The sequence below is a fragment of the Myxine glutinosa genome, chromosome 1 (assembly GCF_964187855.1).
Source record: "Myxine glutinosa chromosome 1, kmMyxGlut1.1, whole genome shotgun sequence".
Classification (NCBI taxonomy): Eukaryota; Metazoa; Chordata; class Myxini; order Myxiniformes; family Myxinidae; genus Myxine; species Myxine glutinosa.
In genome coordinates this window covers 18,347,307-18,370,686 of record NC_136261.1, presented here as the reverse complement: position 1 = coordinate 18,370,686, position 23,380 = coordinate 18,347,307, and the positions used below count along the sequence as shown (strand labels likewise).

The 23,380-nt window shown below is 47.0% G+C and overlaps 1 protein-coding gene and 1 pseudogene across 5 annotated transcripts in view; both read left to right on the top strand.

Annotated features, from left to right (window-relative positions):
* Positions 1 to 4,839, top strand: part of LOC144894166 (cold-inducible RNA-binding protein A pseudogene) — a 123,664-nt pseudogene extending 118,825 nt beyond the window's left edge. The window contains exon 2 of the transcript XR_013624875.1: positions 4,827 to 4,839. The product of XR_013624875.1 is annotated as a cold-inducible RNA-binding protein A pseudogene (transcript). The remainder of the gene's footprint in view (positions 1 to 4,826) is intronic.
* The window catches only part of LOC137421541 (nuclear factor 1 A-type), a 209,177-nt gene that overhangs the window by 141,426 nt on the left and 44,371 nt on the right, over positions 1 to 23,380 (top strand). For 3 of the 4 annotated variants that reach the window (XM_068107729.2, XM_068107721.2, XM_068107705.2), the window contains exon 4: positions 19,703 to 19,780. The exons of the other annotated variant lie outside the window; for it this stretch is intronic. In XM_068107729.2, coding sequence (XP_067963830.2) covers positions 19,703 to 19,780 — 78 coding nt within the window. The remainder of the gene's footprint in view (positions 1 to 19,702; positions 19,781 to 23,380) is intronic. 4 annotated transcript variants of the gene reach the window in all.

Here is a 23,380-nt window from a genome sequence, read left to right as displayed (position 1 = left end):
GAAACACACCTTTCCATATAAGGTCCCACAGTTGACAGTGCATGTCAGAGCAGAAACTCCACCAGGAAGTCCAAGGAACTGTCCGTAGCACTCCGAGATAGAATTGTGAGGATGCATAGATCTGGGAAAGGGTATAAAACAATTTCGAGTGTGGGAAATTGCCAAGAGCACAGTGAGCTCCATCATTAGGAAATGGAAAGAATTTGAAACTACCCAGACTCTTCCTAGAGCTGGATGTCCGACCAAACTGAGCAACCAGGCAAGAATGACCTTGGTCAGGCAGGTGACAATAACCCAATTACCACTCTGACAGAAATACAGAGTTACTTGGCCGAGATGGAAGAATCTGCTGGAAGGCCAACAGTCTCTGCAGCACTTCACAAATTGAGGATTTATGGGAGAGTGGCCAGATGGAAGCCACTCCTGAGAAAAAGGCACATGACAGCACACCTGGAATTTTGTAAAAAGACCCGTGAAAGATTCTGATGACACTGTGATATAACCACCTTTAGAGGCCATTTTTCCCCGCAAAGCGGGGGTTGGCCTTTTTCGGGCACCGTGGTTGTTGTTGTTTTTGTTGGTCCCCTTTTTGAAGCAATGTTTTACGGCCGGATGCCCTTCCTGCCGCCAACCCTGTTTGTCGCCTTTGACGACAAACAGGGAATTACCAGTGAACTGGTACTCACTGTCTGATGACACTGTGATGATGACACAAATTCTGATGACAAAAGGACACTGATGAGACGAAAATTGAACTATTTGGCCTGAATGCAAAGTGCTACATTGATTAATCAAAAAACAAAAAATACCGTTTTTGCCAACACACTTGTTCACTATTGTGCTGAAATTTCAGCTTCTTAGCTCAAAGGATCGCTGAGATGTAGCCCGGAAATACAAGCAAGAAAACAAGAAACGGGAGTGAAAATTGAGTACTCCCTTTCAGCGCGCGTCATTGCCGAGCCCCCTTCGGTGCCCGGCGATGACGTCATGCAGCACCTGGGGATGGAATAGCAAAGGAGCGGTGCACAAAAAGGGGATCATTCTGTGCACCAAGACTACAGTTACATCAATCCTCCCTCTCATCTGAATTTGATGAGCTTGATCGACAACTGCAGGAAGTTATTGTTTCATGATGTAGCAGGAACCCAGTCACTTGTTACGTGCTCCTCCCCAAACCCTGGTCACGGTGTACCTCCGAGCCCCAAAAGGAGTCACGGCAGAAAGATGTGTTATAATGTGTGCCAATGACCAATGGTGAAACCACACCAACCAATTGTTACCAAAAACAAGTATTGTATTAAGGTCACACAAGTATAACAGCACAAGTACAATCGGTTTCAATTGCACCACAAAAATACCATATAATTCCTATGCTGGTACCATCAGTTTCTTATTCAATAACTCACTGTGATCCAAGTGAGCGAAAAGAACATTCCCAAAGTCTCTGTCCCGGCACCAAGCCAAAGTCGATCCACGCTCCGGTGATCGCAAGAAAAATGTCGAATCGAGACCAGAATCCAAGTCGGCTGACAGTCAACGTTGCCAAAGAGGCGCAAAGGTGTACCCAAAAGGCGACTGGGAAATCATACCTTCGGGTATGAACGTTCAGCGGCTCCCAAACGGAGAACCACAAATTCCCAATCGAAATCCACATTACACACGCAAACCAGGCTAACGGCTGGGTGTGGTGAAATGGCTGGAGCGAGGTGAAAAGGCTGGAGTGATGCGAAATGGCAGGAGTGAGGCGAAATGGCGGGCGGGCCCGTACTGGAGGTGTACCTGCTCTCCAACGATTCTCTTCGGAATCAACCGCAAAACCCGACACGCAGGTTTATCTGTCACAGCGATAAATACTCTGTCACAGGAATCCCTTTCCCAGGAAACCCAAAGTTCGCTCGTGACCCCCGTTTGCCAGCGTCTCCTCGAGACCTCAAAGCAGCTCGGCTTTTCTTCCCGACCTCACTTGCTCCGCCTTTTTTTTGTTCCTCCTCTTCTTCTTCCGGTTTCTCCTGATCCGGTTTCCGGTTTCTTTTAAAACACGAATTTTTACCTTTTGAAAACAGTTATCGCCATTTCACTTAAACGATAACAATAATAGTACATGGAACCAAAAATGCTTACAGTGGATGAAAACCACAACGACGGAAGTGACGAATCCGTAACACACTCTTGATAAGAACATTTAGTTCGGTACTCATCATACGGCATTTGATCATTGAGCAGGCTGAAGATGTCAACTACTTTGGCCATGAGGCTTGTAGCAGATCGAACCAATAGGTCTATTGTAAGGAATATATTTATTTCCAAGACCCCCCACAGCTCCTAGATGATTTGTACCAATCATAAACTTTACTACCACTTCTTTATCAATCAAAGGTGTGGTTGGTGCTGCTGTAAAGGATTTGGAGAACTTGAGTGACTGTCAAATCAAATAATGTGTTTACTTTGCAAGTTGACATGTGAACAATTCTGTCTAACAGATCTGTTGGAGCGACTTCCTGTAATAAAATTTAGATTCCCACAAAGATCAACCGTTGTCATTTAAGTCAGACACATGATGTGAGAGCAGATTATAGAAAAATTGTCCCTCCAGGCTCCAGGCTCCATTTTGTCTAAATCGCCAGGTAAGTGTCGCAGAAGAGAATCAAGCATCTGATGATTAGAAGGGTCCAGTGTGGTTAACATATTGGTATACTATATTTGTATCATTGTCATGTCCTTGTTTTTTGGAAATACACCTGTGCTATGTGTTTGGGTGATGATTCAAGGCATTCCTTACAGAGAACATCAGCTTGGCTTCATTGGTATTCCCATCTGAGCACCTCGGCCATTATGCTGGGATTCCAGGTTCAGATCTCATGTATTGTGTTGAGTTGTTCATCCTCTTGTAATTCATGTACTGATCTCTCCTTAATGTCCTTGTCCTGCATGTGATTATATAAATATTTTACAAGCTCCTTCATAGGCCTTAGATCACTGTAACCCCTATAAACAGTTTGAGACTTTTACTCATCATTTTGAGCACTGGATTTGGCTAGAATCCTGTCGACAGCATGATATGTAGTGACGATTAGCTGATGACATAACGAGGTGCTGTTCAACCAATGAAAATGGAGGCATAAATGGTCCACTGGGTATGCAACGCAGTTGCAAGAGACTTGCGCTCACTCAAGAGTTTACCTTTCAGATCGAGTTATTTGGCAGTGTGAGGAATATAACATTTGATGGGTGATCGAGCATGAAAGCCACAGCAAGAATAGTCATAGTGCAAACTCTTCCAACAATGTCCTTAACCCTTGGATGCAGTGATTGGGCCTCGGAGGCCCACAAGGTTGTTTTTTTTTTGCAAAAACTATGCTGTACAATTTTTTTTGGAATGAGCCTCATTTTCACCGACTTTAATGTTTACACAAAATTCAGTGACATAAAAAAAAAATTCATTCAGGCTCGTGGGAAAATCTTCATTCTTCACTTATAACCCAAAAATCCGACACGATTGCAGGCGGCCTTCGAGGCCCCGCATAAATGTTGTACTACTATCATTATTTTCTTGATACGAGCCTCATTATATGCTCCTATACTTGGTTACAAATAATTCAGTGACAAAAATATGAAAATTAAAAAACTTTACAGGAATACATTCGTGGGGCCTCCGAGGCCCAATAGCTGCATAGGTGTAGGATTTTTAACAATTGTGGACATATACATTCTAAATAAAAGGATTAGTGAATCATATTTTTTGAGCAAATACTCCTCCATGAGCCTCAACTTTTAAGAGAAAAAAAGTTGAAAAACCAAGAACAAAAAAATTACTTGTAAAGAAGATAAAAGAAGAAGATTCATTACTTGTATGGGATTCTTCCAACTAATAGGATCAATGATTCACATTTTCTGAGCAAATACACATCCATGAGCATCGACTTGTATTGAAAAAGGATAGGAAAGAAAAATAAATCTATTTTAAAAAAACAATTAAAAAAACACGAATACATCCGTTGGGCCTCCGAGGCCCAATGTCTTCGTTTACCGGTATGTAGGATTTTCGACGCCTGCATCTAAGAGTTAAACAAAGCTCGCATGCTTTACATTCTGCAAGCCAAAAGCCTTGAGAGGTTTAGTGATCACATCGGACATTGTTCAACAAATGAAGTGGCATTTGGCTGGGTACCTGCAAAAGCACAGTTTGGTGTTTTAACTGTAAAACAGACATTAAGATACAAGTCTTGTCCATCATTGTGGATCATTTGCATGTGTAATTCCATCAGTTAAATATGACTTTGTGGGTCATACTCAAGTGGGCTTGGAAGGGGTATGATGATGATTGGAATAGGTAGGAACTTGTGGGGTGGATTATGCTGTTCCGTTCTCAGTGTATACCACGTTTGAAGTTGGTGTATTATGAGCGATGAGCGGGTGGTCCAAAATGATGCGCAACTTTTTATTTATTTAACAACAATATATATTTACTATTGGTCGATTTCGTTTTTGTTTTTTTTGCCGAATGATGCACAGCAGAAGTTAATTATTTTTTTTGGGTTACAGCGAAACAATGTTTCAATAAGCAATAAGGAGTGATATACCATTAGTCGGTGATGACGTGCTCAATCTGAGCACCGCACCTCTGGATGGCAGCTGCCAAACAGATGCTGAAGTTGTTGATGACTTGGCTGAGAACTGGACCTGTTATGCGTCTCATTTCCAGTCTGATGTTATTTTTCAACTCGTGCAGTGTGTGTGCGGGTTGTTTTCGTCGACTTTAGCTTTGAAGGACCCACATAGATCTGGGGAAGGTTCAGATCCAGGGAAGAGACAGATCCGGGGAAGAGGAAGGCCATCATGGGTTGTCCGTCTATCAAGAACCTCTCCCTCTTATTTATTTTGGTCTGGTGCCGCAATAACTGTATCTTATACGGATGCAGTTTCGGATCGTCATGCATAATTTTCTTCCAGCCTCGATCTTTTTGAGTGTTCTCACTGTAGGTTTTCAACCGCTGTCACACTTCCAGTGTCTAAAGCTTTCAACAATATTGTCATGTGACTACCCTGTAGTGAACACCGCATGGCGACACGGATGACCAAACGAGCTTTAACTCCAAGGCATTCAATCCAATGATGACGGTATGCTTTACACGCGAGGGAAAGGAGGATGATGAATTTACCTGGATGGCTTCCACCTGACGTCTTCGCACTTGCAACAATTAACTCAAACTGACATGGAATTTACTGTACACAAATACCAGCTTTAGTAAAGAAAATGCCTGTAACAAAGAATGCATGATTTTAAAAACTATAATCCCTAAACGGGATGTCCCCACTCAGACCCAAATACAGACAAAGGGAAATATAAAACGAAAATAAATGCGTTATTTTGATGGGCACTTAGCTCTGAGCTGCTCTGGAACCTCGTCAGGAATCGTCCCGGTTCATCACAGGCCTATACATCCTTGTGCGGGAAACCGCAGGCTGCACTGCCTGTGGATGGAAACTAGGCCTCGCTGTGCGGTCCGCTCACTCCTGGCTCCGTGCACGAAGCGAACAGGCCATGCCCGCTCAGTCGCTTCAGCCACGCGTGTCCTCACAATCTCATTCACCAACACCAAAGCCAGAAGATGCGAGGAAGTCAAGAGCCTCGACCATTCTCTATCAAAGTCTGGACCCAAGAGAGAGATGTCGGGACACGACCGTTCGTTGTCAAAGCCAGGACTCGAGAGAAGAAGAAGAGAGCAAATGTCAGGCATATCGTTCTTTTATACTCAAGGCTCTGACGTCATCTGTGCCTGCTCCACCAATCCCATAGTCCCACCTTAGCAGCCCTTGCTTGAACCAAATTCCAGATCAATCACTGCTCTTTGGGGCGTGGCCTCACGGACCTCATGTGCCTGTGTGCTCACCAGGTTGGTGTTATCAGTGGTAGTGCTCAATGTCCTGCTTCCGGTTGGTTTTTATTTTGTGTCATAAATGCGCGAGTTCTTTCTTGTGTGTGTGTGCTGCGTGTGTTATAAGGAGCAGAGGAAAAATAACAGAGGCCATTACATACAGGGGATTTACCATTAAACCCTAACTAATTAATATAACCCCACCCCTCATGATGGGAACGAAGATACACGCTTACACGACATACGGCCTGACTTATGTACATGGGGTTTCTTCTTCTTCACGACAGTCAGAGCACACTACCTATGCAATTCTATCTGGACTAAGGTAATCACTGCCTACCCCCTACAAACGTTTGATGCTTCTGTATTGTGGAATTCTTGCATTTGGATAGACCATATGAAACTGCCTTTGTGTCGAAGCATATATGACTTTGTCTCAAAAAAATAGTCTCAAAAATGAGTGTCTGTTGGGGCACAGAGAAATTGTTCGACATAATGAAAACCTATACTGAAAAAACTTTAAACCTTGTTCTTTTGACAACCTGAAAACAATAAAGGAAAAATATAAAATGAAAAGGGCCACATTAGTGAAATGATCACAGCTGTTTGAAAAGTTGCACTTCATTTTGGACCACACTGTATACAGTACAAACACACATATACGAGGGTTGCCCAAAAAGTTTTGCATCACAATTTTTTTATTGCTAGTACTTTATTATAGAATTCTTTGAACATACTCATAGGATAACTAGATGTATATATTACACTCCTCATTTTTCTACATAATCTCTCAACTTCAACAGCCTTGCACCTTCGGGGTGTTATCAATCAACAGCCTTGAGAAACAAGAGCATGTATCCCCTTCTTGTACCAGTCTGAATCCTGCACTCGCAGCCACTTCTTCACTTCTTCAAAAACCTTGTCATCACTCCCAAACCTTTTCCCACGGATGGCATATTTGAGGGCTCTAAAGAGGTAGAAATCTGAGGGAGCAAGATCTGGGCTGTAGGGTGGGTGGGGAAGAACAGTCCATCCGAGTTTTGTGATTGATTCTTGTGTTTTCAAACTTGTGTGTGGTCGTGCGTTGTGTTGAAGGAGGATTTCAGCAACATCTTTGTGAGGTCGAACTCTCCTAAAACGCTTTTGCAATTTTTTAAGAGTTTGAATGTACAGATCTGATTTAATGGTTTGACCACGTGGCAGCATGTCTACCAAAATCACCCCTTCTGCATCCCAAAAAAACAGTGGCCATGAAGGGGTAACCTTAAACTTCTTCTGCCGAGGAGAATTTGCATGATGCTATTCCATTGACTGTCTTTTGGTCTCCGGTTCAAAGTGATGGATGTATGTTTCATCCCCAGTGACGATCCGTGACAAAAAGCTTTCACCATCAGCCTCGTAACGGGAGAGCAAATCTGAACACACCTCTTTCCGCAAAGTTTTGTGATAGTCGGTTAGGCTTCGTGGAACCCAACGTGCACACACTTTTGAATATCCCAAAAACATTAATAATGCTGTTCACACTTCCCTTGGATACTGGGAGCTCAGTGGCAAACCTTCTGGTTGTAATCCGTCGGTCCATTTGAATGAGTTCATCAGCACATTGAAGCAATGCCGGAGTGACTACTGTTGTTGGGCGGCCAGAGCAAGGCGCGTCACTGAGCTCCGCTTGTCCTTTTTCAGAAGTCGCAATTCGTGAAGCCCAACAACTAACAATGCTTTTATCAACAGCATTGACTCCGTATACATTTTTAACCGCCTGTAAATGTTCGTTACTGATACCTTCTCCGCCACAATTAATTCAATAACAGGCCGTTGTTTAAAATGCTCATCACCACACAGCACCATTTTGACGACCCCTGCGCATCTGCTGGAAAACGTATTATTTCGCGGTGCTGCAGTATTAAGTGGGACATTCAAAATTAACCACAGAATAAGTAGCAGACATTCCTGTTGATTTTGACTGAAGTATAGAAAGTGTTGCAAAGCATTTTGGGCAACCCTTGTTTGTACTGTATAGAAATGACTAAAATGGGTAAAGGGGAGAAATACTGGTTGAGCTCTTGGAGTTAGGGACTGGGTAATTGCTGATCCAATGCTCCCGGCTTTCGTTCGGATGTGACTCCCTCGTTAGCTTGTCCACCACTCATCCAGAACTCTGCTCTCTGCCAGCTTGTGAATTGTTGTTCAGACCTAGACTCCAGACCATAGACCGGCTCATTGAACCCAGACCAGACTTGTTGAACCCAGACCAGAATGACTCATTGCTGTCTGAGTACCACCTTATATCTGTCTGGAGAGGGGAGGGGCTACGCAGGGGTTGAAATTCATGCTCCGCCTATTCCAGGTGTGGTGGCCGGGGGCAAAGTTAATGCGCCACCCTATTTGACCCCCTCACAGTGCGCTCATTGGCCCAGGCGGGCGTCTTGCTGACGTCATTCTCGCTGCCAGTTTGCTGCGTGCACCTCGTCTTCATTGATTTTTGGGTTTGGCCATGCCACTTTCTCCACACTCCCACATGCCGTTCCTTCCATTTTCCACACTTTTGCCTTTCCATCAATTTGATCTCATCCATCCATAAAACTTTGTTCCAGAACTCTACTTGCTCACCTCTGTACTTGTTGGCAAAATCTAATCTGGCCCTTCTATTTTTGGTGATGATGAGAAGTTTGCATCTTGCGGTGTAGCCTTTGTAATTCTGCTGTCGAAGTCATCTGTGAACCAGAGATCGTGATACCTTTACCCCTTTACTTTGGAGGTTGTTGGTGATGTCACTGACAGTTTGTTTCAGGGTTTTTCTTCACAGCTCTGATTTTTCTGTCATCAACTGCAGTTGTTTTCCTTGGCCGACCTGGCCGTTGTCTATTGTTAAGTACATTAGTGATTTATTTATTTTTAAAGATACAGTATTTCAAATTGTTGTATTTGTGATGCCCAGTTTTTGTGCTTTGGTTCTAATTGAATTATTCTGTTCTTTCATCTTCCAAATTGCTTGCTCTTCGTTCATAAACAGTTCTCTGGTCTTCATGATTGTTTATTTCTACTGACTCCGAAGGCAAGAGCAAATGATAAAACCGCGACTAGACATTTACCGCTCTTTTATGTATGAACAACCAATACAACAAGAAACACCTGAGCAATAAGAAACATCTGTCAGTCCTCTGTTCCAATACTTATGCTTCGTGAAACTCTAGCTATTTCTTTGTACGGATTTTAGATTGGCATAAAGTAATTAAATGTAATATCGGATATGCGCCGTTATTACGTTTATAAAGGCACTGTTGTGGCGGACACAAAAGCCCACTGGCGTGGTGACATCATTCCGCGCACCAAGTGGGCGGTGGCCACGCACCAGGGGTAGGCGTGGCCTCATGATATACACCGGGCGCCCAGCCCGGGACAGTACAGTGTTACAGTGTAGTCTAACAATAAAGACGTTTATATGTTACCGCTTGTCCGCTTCCTCCTTGCTCACAAGCAGCGCGCGTAACGCCGCGCTTTACTGGTGACCCTCGACGTTGGATCTGCTGGAGCGATCCTTCCACACGCGACGCCATCGCCATGGCCGACTTCGTCAAACTTCCGGAATTTTGGGAGGCTCAGGCCGAAGTCTGGTTCGTCCAGGCCGAAGCCCAATTTCAGCTTCGGCGCCTCACCGGCGATGACACGCGCTATTGCCACGTCGTCGCCTCCCTCGGGCCCGGCACGGCCGCTCGAGTTGTGTCCGTCCTTCGCCACCCACCGAACGGCCACAAGTACGAGGCACTCAAGCGGCTACTCCTAGCCACGTTCGGCCTTACGGACGACGCACGGGCCGACCGCCTCCTGGATCTCCCCGAGCTCGGTGAGACGCGCCCGTCGGTCCGAATGGACCATATGCTGTCACTGTTGGGCGACGAAGCCCCCGGTTCGCTATTCTGGGCGCTTTTCCGGCGCCAACTTCCAGCGCAGGTCCGCCTCGCGTTGGCCGGGACCGAGCTAACGGAACCCCGAGCATTGGCGGCCGAGGCGGACAGGTACTTCGCCGCTTCGGACATGCGGGCGAGCGTCGGCGTGGCCGTCACGGCCCTCGACGCTGATGTTCAGCAGCATGTTCCACAGCATCAGCTTCTACAGCACGCTGATGTTCAGCAGCATGCTGATACGCACCTCGTGAACGCCGCCACGCCCCGCCCACCGCCGCGGCGAAAACCGCCACCGCGGGGAAACCCGCCAACTCCACCAGCCTGGCGGAGCCAGCCGCGCTCCTCCAGCTCCACCACCTGGTGCTGGTTCCACGCCAAGTTCGGCCACGAAGCTCGGCGGTGTCATCCGCCGTGCTCCTTCAACGGGTCGGGAAACGCCCGGGCCGGCGCTCAATAGTGGCGATGAGCGCCGGCCATTCGAACAGCCTGCTGTTCATAACGGACACCTTCTCCAGGCGCCGTTACCTGTGTGACACGGGAGCGCAGGTGAGTGTCATTCCCGCCGGCACGTCAGACAAGCACGCCGCGGGTGGGGGCCCCGCGCTGCTTGCCGCGAACGGGACGCCCATCCGTACGTACGGAAAACGCTGCCTCTCTCTGCGGTTTGGAGGGCAGGTTTTCCGATGGACGTTCGTCACCGCCGACGTGCCCATGGCACTGCTTGGCGCGGACTTCCTGTGCGCTAATGGGCTCCTGGTCGACGTCAAGCGCAGACGGCTTGTCCAGGCCGAGACGTTCAGCTCGCTCGCTTGTGCGTTGCCCAGCTCAACGAGCGGCTTGCCAAGCGGCTTGCCGAACGATTCGGTTCCGGCCACGTTGGTCTGTACGCTTCCGGCAGCGGACGCATTCACCCGCCTCCTCGCCGGCTTCCCGGCCCTCACGCGGCCCACCTTCTCGGCGGGGGCCGTCAAGCACGGGGTGGCCCATCACATCCCCACCGTCGGGCCACCGGTCTATGCCCGGGCACGCCGCCTAGAGCCGACGAAGCTGGCGGTGGCAAAAGCGGAGTTCGCTACCCTGGAGCGACTCGGCATCGTTCGGCGCTCAGAGAGCGCTTGGGCGTCGCCGCTGCACATCGTGCCGAAGCCCGGCGGGGGATGGCGACCGTGCGGGGACTATCGCCGTCTCAATGACGCCACGACTCCCGACCGCTACCCCGTCCCCCACATTCAGGACTTTTCCGCCCGTTTGGCGGGCAGGTCCTTCTTCTCGAAGGTGGACCTCATACGCGGCTACCATCAGGTCCCCGTCAGGCCGGAGGACGTCCCGAAGACGGCGGTCATCACGCCATTCGGACTCTTCGAGTTCTTGCGCATGCCCTTCGGTCTGAAGAATGCGGCTCAGGCGTTCCAGCGACTGATGGACAGCGTCCTGCGCGACTTGGATTTTGTCTACGTTTACCTGGACGATATCCTCGTCGCCAGCGCGTCCCGCGAAGAGCACCTACGCCACCTCCGCACGCTCTTCGAACGCCTGGGCCAGCATGGCCTGATTGTGAACCCCGCAAAGTGCCGGTTCGGCGCCGCCACAATCGATTTTCTGGGGCACCGTGTCACCAGGCACGGAGCCGTCCCCCTACCGGCCAAGGTGGAGGCGGTGAAGGGGTTTCCGCGCCCCCGCACGATCAGAGGGCTGCAGGAGTTCCTGGGCATGGTGAACTTTTACCATCGGTTCCTGCCCCGTATCGCCCAGCTCCTGCGCCCCCTGCACGAAGCTCTCCGAGGTAAGCCGGGCAAAGGCGACGTTACCTGGACCGAGCAGATGGACACGGCGTTCACGGGCGCGAAGCTCGCCTTGGCTAACGCCACCATGCTCGCGCACCCGGCGCCCGATGCACCGATCGCCCTCACCACCGATGCCTCGGACTACGCGGTGGGCGCAGTGCATGAGCAATGGGTGCGTGGAGCTTGGCAACCGCTGGCGTTCTTTAGCCGGCAGCTTCGCCCGCCCGAACGCCGTTACAGTACCTTCGACCGCGAGTTGCTCGGACTTCACTTGGCGGTCAGGCACTTCCGCCATCTGCTCGAGGGCCGGGCGTTCACTGCCTTCGTCGACCACAAGCCGCTGATCTTTGCGATGGGCAAAGTCACCGAGCCGTGGTCGGCCCGGCAGCAGCGTCACCTCTCGGCCGTGTCCGAGTACACGACGGACATCCAGCACGTCGCGGGGAAGGACAACCCGGTGGCGGATTGCCTTTCCCGGGCCGTCGCCCACGCAGTCCACCTCGGCATCGACTATGCCCGGATGGCAGCGGACCAGGCCGCTGACCCCGACGTCCAGGCCTTGCGGACCGCCGTCACGGGCCTCCGCGTGACCGAGGTGCCGTTTGACGGCGCGGGCGCGGCCCTCTTGTGCGACGTCTCCCTCGGGCGTCCTCGCCCCATCGTGCCCGCGGGCTGGCAGCGCCAGGTGTTTGACACCATCCACGGCCTGTCCCACCCGGGCGCGAGGGCCTCCCAAAGGCTGATCGCCGACAAGTTCGTCTGGCATGGCCTCCGGAAGGCCGTCCGCGGCTGGGCCAGGACGTGCCTCGCGTGCCAGCGCGCCAAGGTGCACCGGCACACCCAGGCCCCGTTGGCCCCGTTCACGGTGCCGGAACGCCGGTTTGACCACGTCCACGTGGACCTGGTGGGACCTCTGCCCCCCTCGCGGGGTTTCACCTACGTCCTCACCATGGTGGACCGCACCACCCGGTGGCCGGAGGCCGTGCCCTTGGCGTCGACAACGGCGGCCGATGTCGCGCAGGCTTTCATCGCCACCTGGGTCGCCCGGTTCGGCGCCCCCTCAGACATCTCATCCGACCGCGGCCCCCAGTTCACCTCGGAGCTCTGGGGGGCGGTTGCGCAGGGGCTCGGGGTCCGGCTGCACCGAACCACGGCCTACCACCCCCAGGCTAACGGCCTGTGTGAGCGATTTCACCGCTCATTGAAGGCCGCGCTCCGGGCCACCCTCCGTGACGGCGGCTGGGTCGACAGGCTCCCCTGGGTCCTGCTGGGCCTCCGGACGGCGCCCAAGGAGGACCTGCGCGCATCCGCGGCGGAATTGGTCTTCGGGCAACCGCTGCGGGTGCCGGGCGAGTTCCTCCCCGACTCCACGGCACCATGGTCCGCGGCACAGCAGCGCTCCGCTCTGCAAGAGACCGCCCAGAGGTTCGCCCCGGTGCCAACGGCATGCCACGGGCACCCACCGACGCACGTCGCCCCGGAGCTTCGCACGGCGGAGTACGTCTTCGTCCGCCACGATGCCCATCGGACACCACTGCGGCCCCCGTACGACGGGCCTTTCCGCGTGCTGGAGACCGGGGCGAAGCACTTCACCCTGGACATCGGCGGTACTCCTGACCGCGTTTCGGTAGACCGCCTCAAGCCGGCCCACCTCGATGTGGACCATCCACCGCCAGTGGCCCGACCCCCACGTCGGGGCCGCCCTCCTGCGGGCGGACCCCCGGCACCGCCCAGCCCCGCCGCCACGCCGCCCCCCGGTCCTGCACCCATCCCAGGGGCAGCCAGGGGCATCCCACCTGGCATCCCTGCACCCCGGACGCCGCCGATCGCCAGGGGGCGCTTCGGCCGGGTCATTCGTCTGCCCCGCAAACTGGCCCTCCAGGTGCGCGGGAATTCTGGGGGGGCGCGTGTGGCGGACACAAAAGCCCACTGGCGTGGTGACATCATTCCGCGCACCAAGTGGGCGGTGGCCACGCACCAGGGGTAGGCGTGGCCTCATGATATACACCGGGCGCCCAGCCCGGGACAGTACAGTGTTACAGTGTAGTCTAACAATAAAGACGTTTATATGTTACCGCTTGTCCGCTTCCTCCTTGCTCACAAGCAGCGCGCGTAACGCCGCGCTTTACTGTGAACCTTCCATAATGTCTGTACCTAGAATTATCAACCCGATTGAAATTTGTGATTTTTCATAAATGAAGGATTTCACAAATGAGGCCATTTCTGAACGCTTTTCTGCAATGAGACGGATTAGAAACCGTTTGTGCTCAACCACGGGTAAAGAAAGATCCTCTTCACCGACTCTTCTTCACATAGGAGGCGATTTAACTGTGAAGCTGATTCCAAAGGCCATTGGGGACATTTACACAAACTGAAGGGAAAAACGATTGTAACTACTTTAGTCATTAAGGGAAGAACAGTATTTATATTAAGACAATGTTTATGTATGTGTATCACCAGGGATACATGATTCATAAAGTACTCGATTTCTTTTTTTATTCAAGAATTTGTTGTTATGCTAATATTAATATTGTTGGTAGCTGGTAAACATGTCAAACTAGAAAGCATCTGAAAATGCAAAGACCGTCCGTATCCGTTTGTATTCAGATGTTGTCCTCTTCTTCTTCTTCCGCCTGCTCAAAATAATGAAAGGTTTAAAAAAAATACAAAATGAAAATGGATGGTTGTATGCAGTGTTAACCTTTCATCTTTAGATCTAAAAAATAATCCGTTTCTAGCTTTCGATTGGTGAATCAATTATGTGACTCAATATGCAAATCCTTTAAATTTCAGGTCGATCAGATGAAAATTGACAATTTCATGTGATGCATAAAATTCCCTTTGACCTTCTGACCAAAATGATTAATTTGCCTTCTCCATATTCTTATAATAAAGCTCCATTGAAAATTTGATGACCAAACTCAAACGGCAAAAAAGGTTATGGCCCGGACACACACACACACGCACACGCACACACACATACACACACGTACACGCACACACACATACACACACACATACAAACACATACACACACATACACACATGCTGTGCAAGGAACAGGCTAAAAATTAGGCAAAAACAAAAAACAAGGGTCATTAAATAATGAACACAAACTGTATTTGTGATTTTATGTTCCCTTTAACTACACTAACAAACGGTAATTTTGGAAGTCAGACCCATTATTGTCCCCCGTCGCACCGCGGAGCGAAAGGAGGACTATGGTTTTCCCCTCCGTCCCTCCGTCCGTGTGTCCGTGCGTCCGTCTGTGCATCCGTTCGTGCGTGCGTACGTGCGTGCGTGCGTAAGCGAAGGGCCGCATTTGAATTTGGTGTGTGGGTGCAACCCACGTCAAAATCCAAGATGGCCACCGCCATGTATGTCTGAATCTTGTGAGCGGAATATCTTGAAAAATAAGCGAAGTACCAACTTCTAATCTGGTGTGTGGGTGTATCTCGGCATAAGGAAGAAGGCTATTGAAAATTGGGTCGCCACGTCAAAATCCAAGATGTCCGCCTCCATGTATGTCTGAACCTTGAGCGAAATATCATATCATAGCATGTTTTCTGCGTCTTCCACTTTGTCAACTCGCATCACTTCCCCGACGGGGACCTAGGCATAATGCCTGATGCTTGTTAATACAAGCGTTACGCCTAGGTCCGCCGTCGGGGAAGTGATGTGAGTTGACAAAGTGGAAGACGCAGAAAACATGCTATGATATGATATTTCGCTCACAAGGTTCAGACATACATGGAGGCGGCCATTTTGGATTTTGACGTGGCGACCCAATTTTCAATAGCTTTCTTCCTTATGCCTAGATACACCCACACACCAGATTAGAAGTTGGTACTTCGCTTATTTTTCAAGATATTCCGCTCACAAGGTTCAGATATATATATGGTGGCGGCCATCTTGGATTTTGACGTGGCGACCCAATTTTCAATAGCGTTCTTCCTTATGCCGAGATACACCCACACACCAAATTAGAAGTTGGTACTTCGCTTATTTTTCAAGATATTCATCTCACAAGGTTCAGACATACATGGAGGCGGCCATCTTGGATTTTGACGTGGCGACCCAATTTTCAATAGCGTTCTTCCTTATGCCTAGATACACCCACACACCAGATTAGAAGTTGGTACTTCGCTTATTTTTCAAGATATTCATCTCACAAGGTTCAGACATACATGGCATCAGACATACATGGCGGCGGCCATCTTGGATTTTGACGTGGGTTGCACCCACACACCAAATTCGAATGCGGTCCTTCGCTTATGCACGCACGCACGCACGGACACATGGACGGAGGGGAAAGCCATAGTCCCCCTTTCGCTACGCTGTGCGTCTGGAGACAATTAAGCCGCTGCCCCACGAAATAGGGAAGTCAAACTACGCCAATGCATGTTATCTATCTAAATGTTTCTCTTGAAAATGCTTGCTTGGCCTTGTAGTGCTTCAGAGAGCATGAGGTGCTGCCATTGCGGTCACGTCACCCTGCCCACCAGGCCGATCAACAAATGGCAAATGAGAGAGGAGTTGTGCAGGCCTCATCAAAGACGCACTTGCCCAAAGTAATAAAAGGCACGTGCACCGGGAGAAAGAAGAAGAGTTTGTCTTGTCCCTGGCACTGGTCGCTGCGCCAAAGTCTGCTGGAGAAAACAGCTACGTCACGCCTCACCAAACGGCCTAGTCTTCCTCTTTCTCCTCAGATAGCGGCACCGGACAATCATCCAGGCCACCGCTAGGGCTGGAACAGCTTGCCAGGCTCTGTCTCGGGTTTGCCCGTGTAACTTCATTGTCTTGTGAATTCCCTATGTCTATCTCCTGTGGTGTGTCTGAAAGGCCTTTAAGATAAATAATTAAGGAAATCCCGTTCATTTATTGGCATCTTGGTTTCATATCGGTAAAGGTTAAGGGGTTATTTTATTATTGGCTGCATCATTTATTTTTGTGCATTGCTTCATTCTTGTTTCCTTCCCCCTTGCCATTTGCTCTTATTAAATACGAGCAAATACCACCCGTCGCTTATCTGACTGGAATACTCAGAGAGGGCAGAGAGAGAAAGTGGAGGAGAGGGAGAGGGTGGGAGAGACAGGGTTGGGAGAGAGAAAGAGATGAGGCAGAAAGGGGAGAGGAAAAGAGAGAGGGGGGGAGGAGACAGTGTGGGGAGAGAGTGAGGAGGGGTGGGAGAGTGAGGAGGGGTGGGAGAGTGAGTAGCGGTGGGAGAGTGAGGAGAGGGGAACGAGGGAGGGAGGAGAGGAGGATGAGGGAGGGAGGAGAGGGCAACACCTCACTAAACATCATGATACACTCAGAGGGGGGGGTTGAGGAGGGGGATGGGAGAAAGAGAAAGAGTGGAGGGAGGGAGAGAGAGAGAGGGGGAGAGAAGGAGAGAAGGAGAGAATGGGAGAAGGAGAAGGAGAAGGGAGGGATAGTGAGGAAGTGGGGAGGAAGAGTGAGGGAAGGGGGCGGGAGAGTAATGCCCACACTACACTTCGCCATACACTCTGGGAGGGAGAGGGAGCAAGGATGGAATGGGAGTGAGAGAGAGGGAGGGGGAGAGAGGAGAGGAGAGGAGGGGAGAGAAGAGAGAAGGAGAGAGAGGGGAGAAGGAGACAGAGAGGAGGGAGAGAAAGAAAGAGAGAAAGAGGGAAGAGCAAGGAAGGGAGGGAGAGCGATGCCTCACCACAAGTCTCAATACACTCCAGGAGGAGGGGTGCGAGTAGGGGGGGGTGGGCTGGTGGCGAGGAAGAGGAGGAGGGAAGAGTGACGAAGGGGTGAGAGTGACGCCTCACCACATGTCGCTATACACTCGGGAGGGAGAGGTGTGAGGAGAGGGTGGAAGCAAGAGAAAGAGAGAGGGAAGAGGAGAGAGAGGAGGTGAGAGAGAAAGAGAGGAGGTGGGATAGAGGAGTGGAAGGGGTGTGTGAGGAGGTGGATGGGAGAGAGAGGAGAGAGGATGAGGAAGGGGGAACTAGGAAAGGTAGGGGAGAGAGGAGGTGAGAGCGATGCCTCACCACACATCGCTATACACTCCGGGAGGGAGGTGGGGTGGGAGTGAGGGAAAAGAGAGAGGGGGAGGGAAGGGGTTGGGAGGCATAGGGGGAGTGAAGAGCGAGAGAGAAATAGAGGAGGGAGGGGTGAGGAATAGGGGGGGGGCTAGGATGAGAGAGGGGGAGCGAGGAAGGGTGGGAGAGTGACACATCACTGCACGTTTCTATATACTCCAAGAGGGAGGACGTGTGAGGAGGGGGATGGGAGCAAGAGAAAGAGAGAGGAGGAGAGCGAGGAAGGGTGGGGGGGGGGGCGGATTTACACCATGGATATCTTGTGCTGATCAACGAGGCTGGATTCTAACACAAGGACTGTGATACCAAAGACGTTTAAAATTATGCGATTTAAACTCAATGTCTATCTCCGCAAGAAAATACAGAATACCTTATCTTACTTCAACCTTAAACTCCAAGCAGTTGAAACGGCAACTACTTCAGGGTTCAAGACACGCTTTGGGGAGCACACTTTAACTGTGTGCGGACTGTAATGTAATGCTATGTTCCTCATCTATGTTTGCGGTTTGGTTCCGTAATGTTGTGAATGACCATATGCCTTTCCCACTCGGAGGGATCGACTGTGCACACCTAGCAGCCTTGGCCTTATCAATAAAACAGTACAGTATATTACATTGATTAAAGGTATTTTAAACAGTATCATGGTATTTTAGACAATTTTTAATGGTTGCATTTTGAAAAGGACAGGGCAGCATGTAGAATCATACTAAAGGAATCATAAGACTTAAAAATCAAACAAGAGTTATTATATCATTAAATAAATCACTCGCGGTTCCCGATAAAAAATATTTTTTGCGCCCGTGAAAAACTGCGAATACGCGAAGCATGTGGATGTGAATGTAGAAACAGGTCGCATTTTATGAACCGCAAATACGTGGATTCTGCAAATGTTGGAACCCCGAATGTTGGGGTTTTACTGTACTTTAATTAGTCTGTCGGAGGTCATCATGGTCCCAAAGCAAGCCATTTTTGAGCAGGCCGAAACAAAATGGCGGCTTAAGAAACCTGTGAGGGGAAAGCGGGCTTTTTTTTTTCATGATGAACAACCTATTAATTATCTTCAAAATGGGTGTTTAAATTTACCCAAACACCCAGTTTTCATCCATGCGCTCCCCAGGAGTTCCCTTTGTATGCATGCAAGGTTTTGGGCTGCTAGTTTTCATGGGTTTGGACTTATGGAGGAGACACACACACATACACACTGACATTCATCATTGTAGATACCTTGTCTTGGGGTGAATTTCACTTGTCCTGGCGGCTTTGTTTGGTGGTTTAAGCTGGTTGCAGGGTAGTTGAGGTGGGGTTCAAACTGCTGTCGACTGCACCACATTTAATTATGCGGCCCCACGAGCAGTGTAATGTGGAAAATAGGCCTGGGAATTTGTTGGGTGCCGTGGACCTAGCTGGCAGTTGTGGCCACTTTTACACGACCCACATGACCCAAACTGGGCAACCGCAATGGACCTGCAACAATATATAAATAAATAAATAAATAAATTAATATAACCTTTTTTCAAAATGCCCTTTTTTGCATTCCTCCCTCCCCTCCCCAATTCTGAAATACATCCGGTGCATCTCATACTTCCTAGAAACTTCAATGTACGAGGCCTTTCGGGCAATGAAAGCCTGCATTGTCGTTACTAAGCGAAACTACGGTTGTTTTTCTGTGCTCCGTCCTTTTTAATTGTGTTGAGCGTGAAGCAAGGACGCGCCTAAAGTTTTTGTCATTGGCATGACTCGACCCATGTTTGATCCGTGACCTCCTAGACTCGGAGTGGATGCTCTAACCATTGCGTTACGGACTCTGGTTGTATTTTTTTTCCTCCCTGATAAATAAAAATACATTATTAGTTAGTTTTGAGGAGTGTACTTATGGAAGAAACTACGTCACTTTGCCTTTCTGTTGGCATTTTCTGTCCCGCTCATTGAGATTTCATAAGTACACTTTGTGTTTACCCCACAGGACAATAATTACAATGAGAGTCTTGATGAACGACCAAACAATACTTTATTGTGAACATGTCTATTTGTACAGAGTCATTGTTCTAACCTGAATCTTCATTCCTTAGGCAGTCTTCCCATTTTTCAAGAAAGTTTCATCTCATCTGGTGTGTTTGGAGTCAACGAGATAGTGAGGGTTTCCCGGAGTGAGTTGTTAATTCCTTCTCTCTATCCTATTTCTTCTCATTTTCTTTCTGCCTCTTGTCCTGGACTCTGCAAGGGAATATTGAGCTCATCCCATTTGTGTGAAATGTTATTACAGCCCCATAAAAAGACATCACATCTCGGAGAGTATGGGGCTCATATGAACCCTTTGAGAATATCGACCCCAAGGAATTTTTGAGTATACAGTATCTTTGGACGCTCTATGGCATTGCATTTTTGTGTCTAGTCAATCATGGCAGTGACCTTGCAGATAGGTAGTCATTGAAAGATATAACCCAGAGCAAGCTGGAATTAGAAGTGTGGTTAAAGGGTCAATATTATCCCTTGTTCCTCAATTTTAGGCTTTCTTGTACTGTAATGTAATGTTCTGTGTCGTATTTATCATATTCCAAGCTTCTGTTAAGTTCTTGATCAACACTCATGACATCTGGGATGACAGACCAGTGCCCTAGTCACTGTCATTATTAATTAATTATAATTGAGGTGACCTTTCATTTTTTCACCCATCAGTGTTCATGACTCATGGAGCCTCCTCGGGTAGAGTTTGTAGTTATAAACTAACAAAGGTGGTGAAACCGAATTCCACCCATCCGAGGAATTAGAAATTTGGGCCAAAAGCATGAGATATTTTACATCAACAAGTGAGTACAAGCGGATAGGACATTCAGACTGCATATTCCGCAATGCAGCACCCCCTGCTCGCAACACACAATAAGAGAGCAGTTCTCGTCGACATTTATCTCATTTAGCCTTGCAGTTTGTTTTCTGTCATGTGTATCTCAGATTGTAGCTGCTGTGTTGACATTATTCTCAGAACGAGATACACCTGACATAATAATTCAGGAATCGCTTATTTTTATTTATTTATTTGGACAAACGAGTTGAAATAATTGTATATACTGTATTACTTTAAAAAATAAATAAATATTTGGCGTTTCTTCATGGACTTTTTGAGTATCTCATTCTTTGAATACCCCTCGTAAGTCCCCTCGTGGTATAGAGAATGCAAAGCCAGTCAACTTCTTTGTTTAACGAGAGCAAAACTTTATAAAACAAGAACGGCACTCGCTAAACAGGTTGAACACTTTATCCCACCGATAGGTCGGATCTGAGGTCGGATCTGAACCAAAATCGAATCGGCTTGTTCTTGTCATACAACCAGCTCGTTCAGCACGTTAAGTCATAACTCATCCACAACTTTTTGAAATATAATGTTATATATAGTTTTTATCCCGATCTCTCAATGGTGAAGAATCGTTTTTAGAATTTGCTGTTCCGGATCTTCACCAAAATCTAATTAACTCTTCCTTGTCATACACATCCTCTCTGCCAAATTTTGTCCGAATCCGTCCACAACTCTTTGTGATATCTTGTTCACAGAAAACAACCAGACAAACAAACAAACAGACAGACAGACAAACAGGGGTGAAAACAACGTCCAACCACCTTCGGTGGCAGAGGTAATTAGGTTATAAAAGCAAAAATAGTTGCTGATGTGTGTTGCTGTAAACTTTTGAATCCCTCAAAAATATTGCATGCTCCCTTTTTAGATGGTGTTCTGTGATATATATCTATCTATATTCTATATATATGTGTGTATATATATATATATGTATATATATATATATATATATATATATATATATATATATATATATATATATATATATATAATGTGCATGGCTACAATACTGGGTACACTAAGTGTTACATCTGAGTGGAAAAATAAAGTTTCAGGAAACAGTAAGTATGCTGTATTATGTTGTTCTGTACATGCTGGAGTATCTGGGTTTGAGGCATCAGACCTGCTACATGCTTCGTTTTCACCAAAATGAAAACAAGAGTGCACTTTGCACGCTAGATTCGTGCATAACGCAGCATCGGAGGACACGGACACGAAAACAAGTTCTGACGCCATCCGTAAACGAGTGGTCGTCTGCCAGCGAGTGACTGCTTTGCTTTCACAACAAACGGGACCCGCGTTACACATAATCAAGTTTCGAGCGATGCGCGTTTCTTTTCACTTTTGCTGGGATGTGATTCGTGCATAATGGGGCGGACACGAAAAAAAAATACGACAAGATTATCGCGAAAAAAAAAATACTTTCTGATTGATCGATTGAATAAGCATCAGGGGCATTCTTCTTAAGGTGTTTCTTAACCTACACACCTAGTTCATTTCACGAGTCCTTCGTGATTTGATTGTGAATTTGGTGGACACCAAGCGTTATGCACGAATCACTTATTTTGCCACGCATTGCACATTTCAAAGAATTTTAGAAAATGTAAAAAACAACACCAGGAGACATACGAGACATCAAACATTCCATTTAATTACAATTTTAATCATCAATGCATATTTTTATTTGAAGACGATGAAATAAAAATTGACATACTAGTGAGAATGTAACATTTTATTTCGAAAATATGCCATTTTTGTCTTGTTTACTCAACCATCGCAAATCTAAGTGCATGATATAATGTGAAAATCAGGTTTTTGCAGGCCCTCAAGACTATTTGCAACAACATAAAACCATCGGCCTTTTCATTCAGTTCATTTTTTTAAATTGAGGGCATTTTATTTCATCTGTGTAAAAGTGTACCCAGTATTGTAGCCATTCACACACACATATATGTATGTATGTATATATACATATATATATATATATATATATATATATATATATATATATACATATATATATATATATATATACATATATATATGCTTCTTTTTATTTATATATATATATATATACATATATATATGCTTCTTTTTATTTATATATATATATATATATATATATACATATATATATGCTTCTTTTTATTTTTATATATATATATATATATATACATATACATATATATATATATATATATATATATACGTATATATGTTTCTTTTTATTTATATATATATATAAATATATATATATACATATATGTTTCTTTTTATTTTTATATATATATATATATATATATATATATATATATATATATATATATATATATATATATGTATATATGTATATATGTATATATATATGTATATATATATATATATATATATATGTATATGTATATGTATATATATATATATATATATATATATATAGCATTCAGAAAGTATTCACACCCCTTCACTTTTTTCACATTTTGTTATGTTGCAGCCTTATGCTGAAATCGTTCAAATTCATTTTTTCCCTCATCAATCTACACTCAATACCCCATAATGACAAAGAGAAAACAGGATTTTAGAAAGTTTTGCAAATTTATTAAAAAGAAAAAACTGAAATATCACTGAGATAAGTATTCATACCCTTTGCTATGACACTTGAAATTTAGCTCAGGTGCCTCCCATTTCTGTTGATCATCTTTGAGATGTTTCTACACCTTGATTGGAGTCCACCTGTGGTAAATTCAATTGATTGGACATGATTTGGAAAGGCACACACCTGTCTATATAAGGTCTCACAGCTGACTGCATATCAGAGCAAAAACCAAGCCATGAGGTCGAAGGAACTGCCTGCAGAGCTCAGAGACAGGATTGTGTCGAGGCACAGATCTGGGGAAGCCTA